The 12,810-nt window shown below is 40.3% G+C and overlaps 3 protein-coding genes across 3 annotated transcripts in view; 1 reads left to right on the top strand and 2 right to left on the bottom strand.

Annotated features, from left to right (window-relative positions):
* The window catches only part of syt16 (synaptotagmin XVI), a 34,121-nt gene extending 33,633 nt beyond the window's left edge, over window positions 1-488 (bottom strand). Inside the window, exons 1-2 of the mRNA XM_023405313.2 lie at window positions 423-488; window positions 114-269 (exon numbers count right to left, since the gene is read on the bottom strand). Coding sequence (XP_023261081.1) covers window positions 114-126 — 13 coding nt within the window. The 5' untranslated portion in view covers window positions 127-269; window positions 423-488. The remainder of the gene's footprint in view (window positions 1-113; window positions 270-422) is intronic.
* Window positions 489-730: 242 nt separating this feature from the next.
* snapc1b (small nuclear RNA activating complex, polypeptide 1b) lies at window positions 731-7,030 on the bottom strand. Its single transcript, XM_023405315.2, has 10 exons — window positions 6,729-7,030; window positions 5,740-5,896; window positions 5,490-5,630; window positions 5,180-5,284; window positions 4,917-5,072; window positions 4,644-4,703; window positions 3,215-3,277; window positions 2,898-3,036; window positions 2,489-2,560; window positions 731-1,754 (listed from the first exon to the last, which is right to left on the bottom strand). The coding sequence occupies exons 1-10, from the start codon at window positions 6,857-6,859 to the stop codon at window positions 1,717-1,719; spliced, it is 1,062 nt and encodes a 353-aa protein (XP_023261083.1). The 5' UTR covers window positions 6,860-7,030; the 3' UTR covers window positions 731-1,716.
* Window positions 7,031-8,282: 1,252 nt separating this feature from the next.
* yipf6 (Yip1 domain family, member 6) lies at window positions 8,283-11,548 on the top strand. Its single transcript, XM_023405311.2, has 2 exons — window positions 8,283-9,007; window positions 10,097-11,548. The coding sequence occupies exons 1-2, from the start codon at window positions 8,669-8,671 to the stop codon at window positions 10,442-10,444; spliced, it is 687 nt and encodes a 228-aa protein (XP_023261079.1). The 5' UTR covers window positions 8,283-8,668; the 3' UTR covers window positions 10,445-11,548.
* The last annotated feature ends 1,262 nt before the right edge of the window (window positions 11,549-12,810 follow it).

The raw sequence follows: 12,810 nt of genomic DNA, 5'->3' as shown, positions 1-12,810 counted from the left end.
CCCCCCCCCCCCAAAAAAAGACAGAAACCAGGAGAGGAGCCTGAAAACAGGATCCATCCTCAGTAAAATCTCCATCAGAGACGGTCACACGGTGAGGATGTGATCGTACTTACTGTCCGAGGCCATGGCTGCGGCTGTTTCCCCTCAGACTGGCTGCGGAACCGAGTGTGTGATCGGCGGAGCAGAGGCAGCAGCATCCCCGCCGCTCCTCATCCTCCAGACCCGCAAATCTACAGCCACACAGCGGAGAACGGCGACGCCTTCACGGACTGTAGGAAACATCCACGTTCAATGATTATACTCATCTCGTTTTTTTTTTGTTTTTTTTTTATTTAAACCTTCAATTTTAGATTTCTTTTACTTGAAGTCGTTACTTGTTCCCTAAATTGATCAAATTTAGGGAGAAATAGACGAATATTTACCTTTAACGCGCACTTGCCGTTGGTCCTTGAACTTGCGTTTCCAGCAGTAGCTACTCTCCTACGAAGTAAAAAAAAAAAAAAGAAAGAAAAAAAGAAATGAGTGCGATATATTTAGTTAAAATTTATTTAACACCAACTTGTTTAGACCACTATTTGGTGACATTTGTTTTAACGTAGAAAAAATGTGCCACATTAATGCTAATAGTAATGTTAGCTAAACCCAGCTACAGGTTAAAGTTAGCTTAGTAAGATTGGCTTGGTTGCACATAAATGAAGGGGAAAGGAGAGTTTGTAACTGTTCAGAACTGTTAAACATTCATGAAAACTTTATTCTATTTGTAAGAAACAAACAAACATAAGAAACACACAGAAAAAAAATGGCATTTTCACTACTTTCTTTTCAGCATGAAGACCACATCAGACAAGTCCAGTGGTGGAATATAACTAAGTACATTTACTAAAATCAGTTTTACAATACTTGTACTTTACTTGAGTATTTCTAACAGCTGTTGTTACTTTTCAGATACCAACATATAACATTTTACATTTAAAAAAACAACAAAACAAAAACATATTGTCTTTAGACCCCCAGTTTCGGATTAAGGTTTAAGATTTCCCGTCATTAGAACTGAGGGGCCAAAACCATGAAACCCAGGCCGAAGCCAAAAGCAGGATGTCCTCTTACTTTATGTCTGAATCAAATGTCACTTATAAAAGAGATGGACAAAATTAACAGTAAAAATAAAACACTGACATTTTATAAAACATTTAAAACACCAGAAGCAAAAATAAAGACATCACAGATATCCAGTTTTAACCTCTCAGAGAAGAACCTGCTGAGAGATGAACCTCATTAGGATGAATTTACCCTCCTAAACATGCATAATGTATTTAGACATTTCCTGTAGTGAGTAAAAGACAACATTTCTGTAACAACACTTACTCAAAGAAACAGGTACAGAGTGAGTTTTCAACTGCTGATGGCTGCAAGAATGTAAAAAGAAAACAGGAAACTTCTTCATCTTTGATGACTCTGCAAAGTTGTTGTTTACTTTTTGCAAACCTCTACATTTTGTAACAAACGTAAGCAGGGTTACAACTATAGTTTTTCTTTAACAGACCAGTTCTTTAAAATATAAAAGCATTCACATTTTTGTAATATAGTGCCAGTAAGTGGTAGGACAAACTTTCAGTTACAGAATATTAATTACAATTATAATATATTTTCACTGATACATCATCCTTAAAAAACGTTCTGCTCCAGTCAGAATGAAGGTTGATTCCTGCATTGTCTTCATGTCCACTCAAATCTTTTGTATTTTTTTGGTTTTGCTGAAAGGAGGAAAAATAAAACATTATTAATAGAAAAAGTAAAGTAAATCAACATGTGAATGTTACAAAAGAGAGAAATAAACAATGTCATCTGTCTTTTATTATATATAAAAATTATTTAGTGACATACAGTAACATTTGGTTTATGTTGAAGAGATTCTTGAGATTAGAAAAAATGATCCTGGTCCAATAATTTCTTAAGATAAAAAGCAGGTGTGAAACAATAGGGTTACATTTTTCTGCCATTGTATTTATTCTGTTTTGAATATACTGTATATTCATGACATTCATGAAGGTTATAATGTTCAGTTTGTGTTAAAACTGAGTAGGAAATATACTTGGTAAATTTAATTTAGGACACAAAGGAAGATCATAATTAACAATATGAGAAACATAATGCAACACTTTTCTCTATAACTCTTTGTTAACAGAACTTTCCCATGAACAAAGATGTAACATCCCTTAAATTCATCACATTCAGTGCTCTGCTCTAGATGTTTGGACTGAACTTATGTAACTTACATGGAGTTATGTATGTTCTCATCAACCCTTAATACTGGAAAATGGCTCCTAAAGATGAATCTAAAATGAACCTAATGCCATCAACAGGTCAAAACTTCACAACACCTCCGTTCATCATCTTCTAACAGGATTCCTCTGTCCAGTACGGACTGAAGGCCTCACTGTGACACAGCATGAGGTGTGTCAGATGTGTGTGTGTGTTGGCTGCGTACCTTCAGGAACAGACTCCAAACTGGTGAGACGATGGATCGCAGTGGTTGTCATTGCTTCTTTCCTCATGTCACCTGATGAGAAGAGACTTTCAGTCATTGAACGCAACATTCAAGTCAAAAGAAAGAAAATCTAGAGTTCACTTTCCTTCAGTGTGACTTGTCCTGGTCTAAGAATAACTTTTAACAACGTGTAATGCCAATCACTTGGACAAGTCTTGTTAATTGATTGGTGTGTCTTGTGCACCACAACACACCATGTTAATAGAGTCTCCATGTCAGTATAATAGAAAAAGGTTGGGAAGGTATTGAATCTCACACCTTCTGGATTCCTAAATCCCATGATACCACCAGAGCCTAACACCTTCCATCCCATACAACAGCATAAAGGCAGGTAGTAGGAGGTATTTACCTGAGATGTGTACATTCTCATTGGTTCTGGCTTTGAGTGACGGTTTACTAATCCTGGAATAACCCGGCATGGTGGAGGGTCCAGCCTCAGCGCTGGTGTAATCCACCTCCACCTGACGATGACGACGTGACTTGGAGGCCTGACAACAAAAATACAATCACACAGACTCTCAAATGGTTTTGCATCTGTATGATTCATGAGGAATACATTTAATATAACACACATTTTTTTAAAGAAACTTAAAGATCCTCCAAAGTAAATGTTCATTTTCTAAATATTTAAAGAAAATATTAAAATCTATAACATGAAGCACAAACCTCTGATGCCTGTCCGTACGCCTTTGATTTGATGGAGGCGAGGAGCCCGGCTCTTTTCGAGCACTGAGGACACAAACAGACGGTCAGTCAACAGCACCACTATCTGGACAAGCTTATTATTACAGCTTTAATAAAGGTGCAAGACAAAGCAGGAGGATATCATGTAAAGGTGAAATGTAACCACCACAGCTTTCATTATGTCCAGGCTGGTATGAAACAACACACGGACCCCACCACACCCACAAACAAATACACACTCATTCAGTATTGTCAAAGTTCAAGAGTCCAAAGGCTGTTCAGGAGGGTGTGTGCAGCAGCCGGTGAGTCTTTTATTTTGGTAACTGCTTTGGTAAAAGCAGTAGAAATATACAGAATATGACAGAACTGAGTTAAACAACGTGAACGTTACAAATGTTTATGGCGAAGTGATTGTTACAAGTCAAGCTTAATGGTTAAATCTGCATGTTTCAGATTAAAAGGTCCCATATTTTCCACTTTCCCTGTGTTGTATTTTAAGTTTTTGATCCATAAGAAGATATATTTGTGGTTTCTCAGGCTTCTCTCTGGAGCTCTAGTAACAACAGGTCAGTGAGCCAATCAGAAGAGAGGAGGCTCTGAGCCTCTCTTCTGATTGACTGACTGTTTTCTGAGTTATCAAATAAAAATATAACAGATTTCAGGTAAACACTCAGACTGAGAGCGCTGACTACATTGTTGTGACATCACAAAGTTACAGAAGTCCTGACGGCTCGGTTTAAGGCTCAGTTTCTGAATACAGGCTGTGTGCATTTCTCTGTGGACTGAGCGCTTTGATACTTTCACAGTATTAATATAGAAGCTAGACCTGCTTTATAATCAAAGAAGACATGGAAATCTATCTTTATACTATATGGGACTTTTAATTACTCAGCTTGTGCGTCTAATTACACAGACAGTACTACGGTTAATGACATCTGTAGGGAATACAACTGAACCTTGTGCAAACAGGGCGCCTCTGTGAGGTTGGCAGCCTGTATGATCAGGATATGAATACAACTATTCCAGTTTGTTTGTGCAAACAACAGACTTTTTTTTAAGCTCAAACCATTTTAATATTAAACTTTTAAGAACAAGTCAGTGATCTCGTTCTTGTGGTCATTGTTTGTGCACATTTGTGGAAGCAATACAAACATCTGTGCTTTATCATTTCTCAAGTTATCACCGTTTATTTGCTCATAACTTCAGATTTAATGAACCAAAAATGTTTGTTTTTAATGCAGAAACTTTGTGCAAATGAGAGACGTCTTTCATGAGGTGCTAAACCTTGTGTTTAAAAGTGCAAGTTTTTATTTTGCTTTTATTAATACACTGATCGCAACTTCAAAGAGGTACAAAGCGGTGCAGCTTTGTCCTGTAAACTGAGCTTAAGGTTTAATATAGTGTAACTCACCTCCTGCTGAGATGACGTTCCCTCACCGCTGGTATCATCTTCATCTTCCTCTGCACCATCCTGACATGACAAGACAAAAAATAGGGCAAAACCTCATATGTATTTGTAATATGCTGAAATTATTAGTGAGAGTGTCATTTAGCAAGAAGAAGTGACTCTGTATTGATTCCAGCCTGAAATGTGAGGATTTGCACCTGTTTATATAGCAGATGTGTTGTCTAGAAAAACACACATACAGATTATTTTAAACTAAAACCTGTGGAGATGTCTCACCTTCCTTTGCTGCCACTTGTAGAAATCCACCACGGTGCTGCGCAGCTGAGGGACCAGGTCTTTATGGATCAGGTTGACGGATGAATCTGCCTGTTCTGTTGTCAAAAAGACAGAAGACTTGAGCTTCTTGTAGAGCTCGTGAATGTTGGACAATTCCTGCAAGAAGAACAAAAATAAAGAAAATCACTGTACAACCTTTTCGTTCTCTGGCTTGTCTGAGTTAAAGTTAAGGGAATTCATGCTCCTCTTCTCTTTGCGTTTACCTCCAGCAGCTCGATGTTGATCAGCTGCTGCGGACGAGACGCTCGCTCGATGAACTCCTCACACAACGCCGACCTCTCTGCCTTCTTCTTCTTATTGTAGGTGAGCTGGCAGGAGAGGAAGAGGAGGAGGAAGACATGAAGGAAGGAGAGAAAAAACATACGCAAACTGGAACAGAGCCACTGGAAGATAGTAGAGGATCCCAGTCCAGACTCTGGGTTCCTAACCTACACAAAATATTCCTACATTCGATGATATTCAAGGTTTCTATGAATATAAAATGCGAATGTGTGTGGCTGGAAGGCAGCTCACCTGAGTGGGCATGGCGGTGAAATGGAACGCTTTGAGGAACATCAGCTGTCGGAAGATGTAGACGACGTCGATGTGCTGAGCGTCCACAGCGTCTTTCTCGAACTTCTTCATGTCGTCCCAGTCCTTCAGCGCCAGACGGATCTGTAGCCAGGGGAAGAACTTCATTATCCACTTTATTTCAAGTAGGAGATAATATAAATAATGTCAGGACTGACCCTTTAAAGACCATGTACATGTGTCATGTCCTGACCTGCTCTGAGGGCGAGGCGGTCTGACACCGATACAGGCTGTACAGCAGATAAAGTCCTCCCACTCTGATCTGGAAGCTGAAGGGCGGCAGGAAGAATCTGCAGCTGGAGTCCAGAACCAGACGACTGAACGCTCGCTTCTCATGCCCCATAGTGCCACTGCAACACAGGAAAAACATGTTGAACATGATTACATGTCATGAGTTGAAGTCTAACTTTCTCTGGTTCCAGCTCAAATGTGAAGAGTTACTGCTTTTTGTGCCATTTTGCACAGTTTTCTGAAATGTATAGACCATCATTTAATTATAAAATGAATCTAAATCAATCAACAATGAAAATAATGTATGAATTATGTATTGTTATGATGCCTAGTTTATACCTCATATTAATTGAATCTTAATTTCTAAATAAAAAAACTTTTAGACCTTTTAAGATTGTTCTATAATGTTCACGATTCTTTTAATTACGAATATTATTATTCTGTTTTATTTTTAATGTTGTGTGTGTTTTAATATGTTCATAATTTTTTCCCCTGTTCGTTGTACACTGTAAACAACGGCCAAATTTGACACACATAATACACACCGAAATACAAATTCTGCTTGTTTTTAATATTGAGTAAATACACATTTCATAATATGTGAATCACTGGCTCAAATGAGAAAAAAAAAAAACATATTTATGACAGAAATATAAACAAATAGACAAAGTAGTAATATAAACTGATGTACCCTCATTGGCCATGTAACTACACATTTATATACTGTGAACAACTCCGTCACATGATGAGGAAGCTATTGAAAAGAATTCTAAAATAATGTATTAAAAAATATCTCAACAGACAAAATAATAATTGTGTCCTCTTTTTCAAATGCCTCCACGTCACATGACCCAGAGACAAGCTATTCTAAAAAGTGTAATAACGTGGCTTATAACAGAACCTGAAAGACATTTAGTCTGAAACCATTGTGGTATTTTAAAGTAAACCTACTAGAAAATTTGTGCGAAGTTCATTTCCCTCCAGATTTTGGAGAAAACCTCGAAGCGGACAGAGTCCGTTTCCTGGAAGCGCCTCAGCAGCTCCTCGCAGTCTGATTTCACCTGTTTCTTTAAGAACTCCATCTCTCTGCCGCTTCCTCACACACGTTCACGTTAAAACAAAACCCCACACATTTTAAATTCTCTACCCGCGACTACAGTTGTCACCATTTTGACCAGTATACGATTCTTATTGTGAGCTGCACGAACGTAAACACACGATTCTGCTGCGACCGTCGCCGATTTTATGCGTCATCGTCAGAGTTAATGGTACCTTCAAGGAGCGTGGTTATTTATTCTTCTTTACAGATCAACGTGTACAGCCCATTGACTGTATATAAAAATGGACGTCGACTCTGGGTCATGGATGTATGGATGTAAGAACTGGATACTGGATCAAAAAAGACGCCCGTTCATTTCTATAGAACTTGCTCACCTGGCGCATACGCTTAAAAAGTTTCTGGCTTCTGGGGTTACTTCCGCGTTATGCGGCCCACTGAATATGCGCAGTAGTGTCACTCCCATCGTACCTCTGGCCTATGAGAACGATCCAGAACTGGCACTGCGCGTTCATAAATGCTATGCTAGCGGACTTCATGGAAGAGTAATAAGACTACTACAGGACTTGCTCTGGGCTTGAAATCATCAATTTATATCTGTATATAAAAATGGGCGTCGACTCCAGGTCTGGAAAATGAAGCCAATGTGGAAGTGCCTTAAAATTTGCATTCTATCGAATGACCATCAGGGGTAGACTCCACTGGTTGCAAAAAGAAGTCTGATTGTATTGAAGTCTATGGGAAAATGACCCTACTTGTCACTTGATTTATTACTTCAGTAAACGTTTTCGTTATTTGTTTATGGTCTGTATGGCTAGTTTCAACTTTTCTTCAATACAACAAGATGTTCATTTTTCAAATTATGGTCCTCTTTAAAAGAAAATAAACGTTAAAGCAGAGTGGTTTTAGGGCGTTGCTACTGCGTGATTGACATGTAGGGGGACCTGCCTATTAATCTGGATATAAGGTCAGAGCGATGTGTCGGACACTTGACTTGTCATTGTGTTTTTAGTTCATCAAAATTAGCTCCAACATGTTTGTCTGAAAATGTCTTGTTCACCATTCAGTTGTTCTAAAAGACACTCAGAGGAGTCAGTGATTCATTTTTTTCCGGTAAGTACATTTTGTTTTAAGCCTATTTTTAAACAAAGTATTTTTTAGAGCCAAACTCGAGGCTTCAAAACTGCAGTTCACAAACCAATGGGTGACGTCACAGCAGTTTGCCACATGGTACAAAGCGGTACAAACAAGACTGTTAATGCATATGTAATGATGAATTGGTTAAATTAAGATTTTTAACCCTGTTTCTCAGGTTTAAAAGAACAAATTTAAGATTTCAGGTAATATTTACCCAGTAAATTATGTTTACAGTAAGTCTGAAAAACACAGAAACTTTTAACTTACATTGCTCTCAGTACTTTTTAATTTACATGTTTTCTGGCTCCTTTACATGATGTTTCTTGTTCTGTAATATACTTTTGTAATTTGTGTATTAGGATGAATGAATGAATTTGTGTATTATTTGTTTGAATTGCATTTAGAGAAAACAAACAAACAAAAAAATCGTTTCGGGATTACAGATTCCCCGAGTTCTGCAAGTGTACCTGAACGCACCACACGGATGTTCGTGCGTCACGTCTTGCGGAAGTAAACAACAGCTGACGTGGAGCAGCAGACGGACTGAACTAACCAGACCCGACTCAACTGGATTAGGGAAACATTTGTCGTATCAGTCTCTGTCTTGTTGTGTTATAAGTTAAACTGTGTCTGTCGGCGTCGTCTGGACTCCTGGAATAACTGACGGTCCGTGTTAGAAGCTTCTCTGTGCGGCAAGATGGCGGCAGCTGAGGAGGCCAGCAAGCCGTTCGCCGGGCTGTCCGACGTCTCTATCTCGGAGGACATCCCGGTGGAGGGGGACATCTCTGTGCCCGTCGGGTCGTCTAGGAGAGACGATGAGTTCTCCACGCTGGACGAGCCGGTGAAGGAGACCATCCTGCGGGACCTGCGGGCGGTGGGGAATAAGTTTGTCCACGTGCTGTACCCGAAGCGGAGCTCGGCTTTGCTGCGGGACTGGGACCTGTGGGGTCCGCTGCTGCTCTGCGTGACGCTGGCCTTGCTGCTGCAGGGCGGCGCGGCCGACAGCGACGACCAGGGAGGGCCGCAGTTCGCTGAGGTATGCAAATGATTTATTTATCTTCTCTAGTACTGTTTGTTTGTCTAAGTACTTATCATTTTTCCTCTAGGAATTTAATCAATAACGACAGTTCCAGTTAACAGTTGGCACAAAATACACATTTGGACACAGCTAACATTTGAAGAAAGGTTCAGTTTTAATGTTTTAATGCTGCAGGGTTGCATGTTCTTATTTCACTTAGTAGTATAAGGAAAAAAATACAGACTGCATACTGAGGAACACAGGAGCACCGGACAAAACCACGTTGGCTACAGGACAGTAGGCTGTCCTGGGGCCACAAACCTCCAGCGCTACAAAAGCCACTGATTCACAGCATTTTGTTTTGTTTGTTTTTGATTAATTGTAAATTGCACCACAAATATGAAGTAAGGTTGTTCCTCCAAAGAGCTGCAGCTACTGACTTTTATTATTCACACCTCAGTTTTGTCTGTAAAAGTCAGAACTGAACTGAGATCTGACATTCACACCTACTTCATGCTGTAATTGGTTAGCTGTGTAGAGGTGAGACCAATAATGAACTCTTAATTGAAGCACCAACAGCACATACCACAGCATCAGTGGCTGAGATGAGAGTCAGCACCTCCCAAGTTCAAGGCCATGGTTTCCAACTGGGAAACGATGCATTGTCATGAGTTCATTTGTGAGGAGTAAAATGGAGCTTGAGATCAACAGGTGCATTGTCAACAGTAACATGGGCATTTTACCAGACTATTGAAGAGGCGCTGGGCCAGAAGGCAAAGCTGGTTCAGGCATCAGATCAGGATGCCTCCTGGGGGCCTTCCATTGGAGGTTTTTCCTGGCCCCAGAGTAGACCCAGAATACGCCGGAGAGATTATATCTCTCATCTGGCCTGGGAAAGCCTCTGGATCCCCCAGGAGTTGGAAGATGTTGCTAGGGAAAGGGTTGTCTGGACTACTTTGCTAAGCTTGCATCCACCTTCACTGGACTCTGGATAAACAGCAGAAAATTAAAATATTAAGAATAAAATGACCTTGCATTTCTTATGTGAAAGGATAAATATCTCTGCTGACTCCACGCTGACATGTTGAAATATATTCTTCTGCCCAGGTCTTTGTCATCGTCTGGTTCGGCTCCATCATCATCACCCTCAACTCTAAGCTGCTGGGCGGCACGATCTCCTTCTTCCAGAGCCTATGTGTGTTGGGATACTGCATCATGCCTCTGACAGTGGCCATGGTCGTGTGCCGGATCGTTTTGATGGGCGGCTCGGGGGCGGTCAGCTTCGCCGTGCGGCTGGCAGTCGTGACAGTGTCCTTTGGATGGTCCACATTTGCCTCCACGGCCTTCCTTGCAGACAGCCAGCCTCCCAACCGTAAGGCGCTGGTGGTGTACCCTGTGTTCCTCTTCTACTTCGTGATCGGGTGGATGATCCTGACGTTCTCGCCCTCACAGTAGAGGAGAAACAAAGGGGACTGGATTTGAGTTGAATCGATGAAGATGAAGGAGGTTTTTACAGAGTGAAAGAACTCAAAACAACCACCAGAATCTGCCTTTGAATGAGGATGAACGACTACTGAAGAGACCAGGTGTTTCTGAGCCCCTGAAACAGCATTTAGACTCATGGGACACCAAAGTTACTCCTTCAGCAGAAGCAGTGGCTCGTACTCAGATGCAAAGAAGTCGAGTCGAGACCATGCTGCAGTTGGAGTGTGAAAAAGCTGATGAATATGTTTGGATTTTTCCAGTTTGTCTCCTAAAATATGTTTACGAGCTGTGTAAAATAAAATCCATAGGCTTGTATATAGAAATACTCTATGAATGTTTAAACTACCAGGGCTATGATTATTTTTCTTTTCCCTCTTGGTCACTCTGGGTGTTATGCCTCATATGGCCTCAAAGATTGGTGCAAAAATAGACTGACAGCTTAGATTTACACACTACATTCTGCATTTGTAGATAATTATCTGATGCTTTTACAAAGCTTGACCAAGTTTCTGAACCGTTGAGCTGTTGTTGAGCAACTGTAGTGTTTGGCTCCAATCATTCCTTTTCGGCATTTTTATTTTAGTATTTTAGGGGCGTTTTTGTTTTTATTTGACAGATGACAGATGGTTCTCAGCCACACCCAAACATGGGACATCTCTGTTCATGCTCTACTCCTTAAATCCCTCCCGACCACCAGAGCATTCCCAAACCAGTGTTTAAAATCAGCCAATGGAGAGGGAGGGCTCTCTGATTGACTGTTGTTCATTCAAAAGAATAGGGAAATACGCTTATTCACTGTCTTACCAGGAGAGAAAAGTGATACTGGGGTTGCAACTAACGATTTTTTAATGGGAGAAAATATTGAAAAATCCCTGTTACAATACCCCACAAACCAAAGCGATGTCTTTAAGTTTCTTGTTTTATACAGTAACAGTCGGTGTAACAGTCCAGACCCTAAAGTTCAGATTACTGTAATATATTGAAGAAAAGTATCAAATCCTCTCATTTGAGACTGAGCAAATGTTTTGGTGTTTTTGCTTGAAAAACAAATAAATGATTAATCAGTCGTCAAAATATCTGTTTGATGAATTTAATAATCTCGACCTGCAATGATTTGTCTATTTTAAAAACTTTATCTGCAATTTTTTTTTTTTTTTTTTTAATCACTCTAAATGTAATCTCTTTGGGTTTTGGATTGTTGCTCGAACGAAACAAGATTTTTAAAGATGTCAACAAGGACTCTGGGAAAATATAGCAAGCCAAGCGAGTTTCTGCACAGGCTGACACATTCACACTTATTTGTTGTCCCTCTCTGATGTGGGCAGATTACAAAACACACAGACTATCATTTGGGGCCTAATCGTGTTGTCTGGTTGTTTTTGCCTCCAACTTTTCTTCTCCCAGAGGTAAAACACCACAGACTGACCACACCACAGCTCCGCAAAGCAAAACTTTACAGTGCCAGGTGCAACAGTTCTCAGCTTCACCATTTAAACTGACTCAGTGGCGTGAACATGGTAGTAATATAACTAAAGACCACTGACTTGTTGTGTCCTAGTCCGTCTCTGCTGGCAGAACCACCGCCCACATCCCTGCTCAGATGCTTTTTCAGTGATTGAAGTACAGTTATGACATGAGACAAAGTAGTAATTCAGCCTCATTATCAGGCTGGTTATTTCCTCTAATACAGGCACGCCGCACAGTGGCAGTCAGCTGTTTGTTCCTGTGTTGTGTTCAAGTGCGACTTTCACCATGTCAGCCTTTGTCTGTGCTTCTCCTGTGAGGTCAACTTGGTGTGTCGGGTCCTTACATTGTAAAATGAGAGAAGAAGCTCAAACCTCTTGGCTGCAGTAAAGGAGAGTTATAATCACAGGACAGTAGTCAGTACTAAATATCTAGCTAGTTAGACTGGTTTATGTGTCTTTTTCCTGTAGATAGCAAAATATTTAAGCCATTAAAAACGGCAGCAGACAACAGGTTTTAGCTGTCAAAATGATACAAGGAGAAATTCATCTGAAAGAGGAGGAAGTAGGGACCAGAATGCATTGCAGCAGTCAGATTGTTTGGGTTTAGAGTAAGGGGTGATTCCGTTTTTACAAATCGTTAAATGTCATCATGATCTCTGTCTTTACCTCCACAGGGGAATGATCACACTTTCAGAATGTTAACATACAGAAATGGAAGCATGTAGACTCAATGCTCCTTGCAGGGTTAAAAGGTGCATTCTGGGAAATGAAGGAAATCAGAAACTGGAGTAGAAGGTGATGCAGCAGGTTGAGGAAAAGTGGGTAGCACAGTGATTTTAGTCATTAAACATATGAATCTCTGACTCTGCT

This window comes from Seriola lalandi, unplaced genomic scaffold (assembly GCF_002814215.2).
Source record: "Seriola lalandi dorsalis isolate HSWRI2012SDOR001 ecotype SW California unplaced genomic scaffold, Sedor1 jcf7180002054271, whole genome shotgun sequence".
NCBI classification, from domain to species: Eukaryota; Metazoa; Chordata; class Actinopteri; order Carangiformes; family Carangidae; genus Seriola; species Seriola lalandi.
This window is presented reverse-complemented; position numbering and strand designations above follow the sequence as displayed.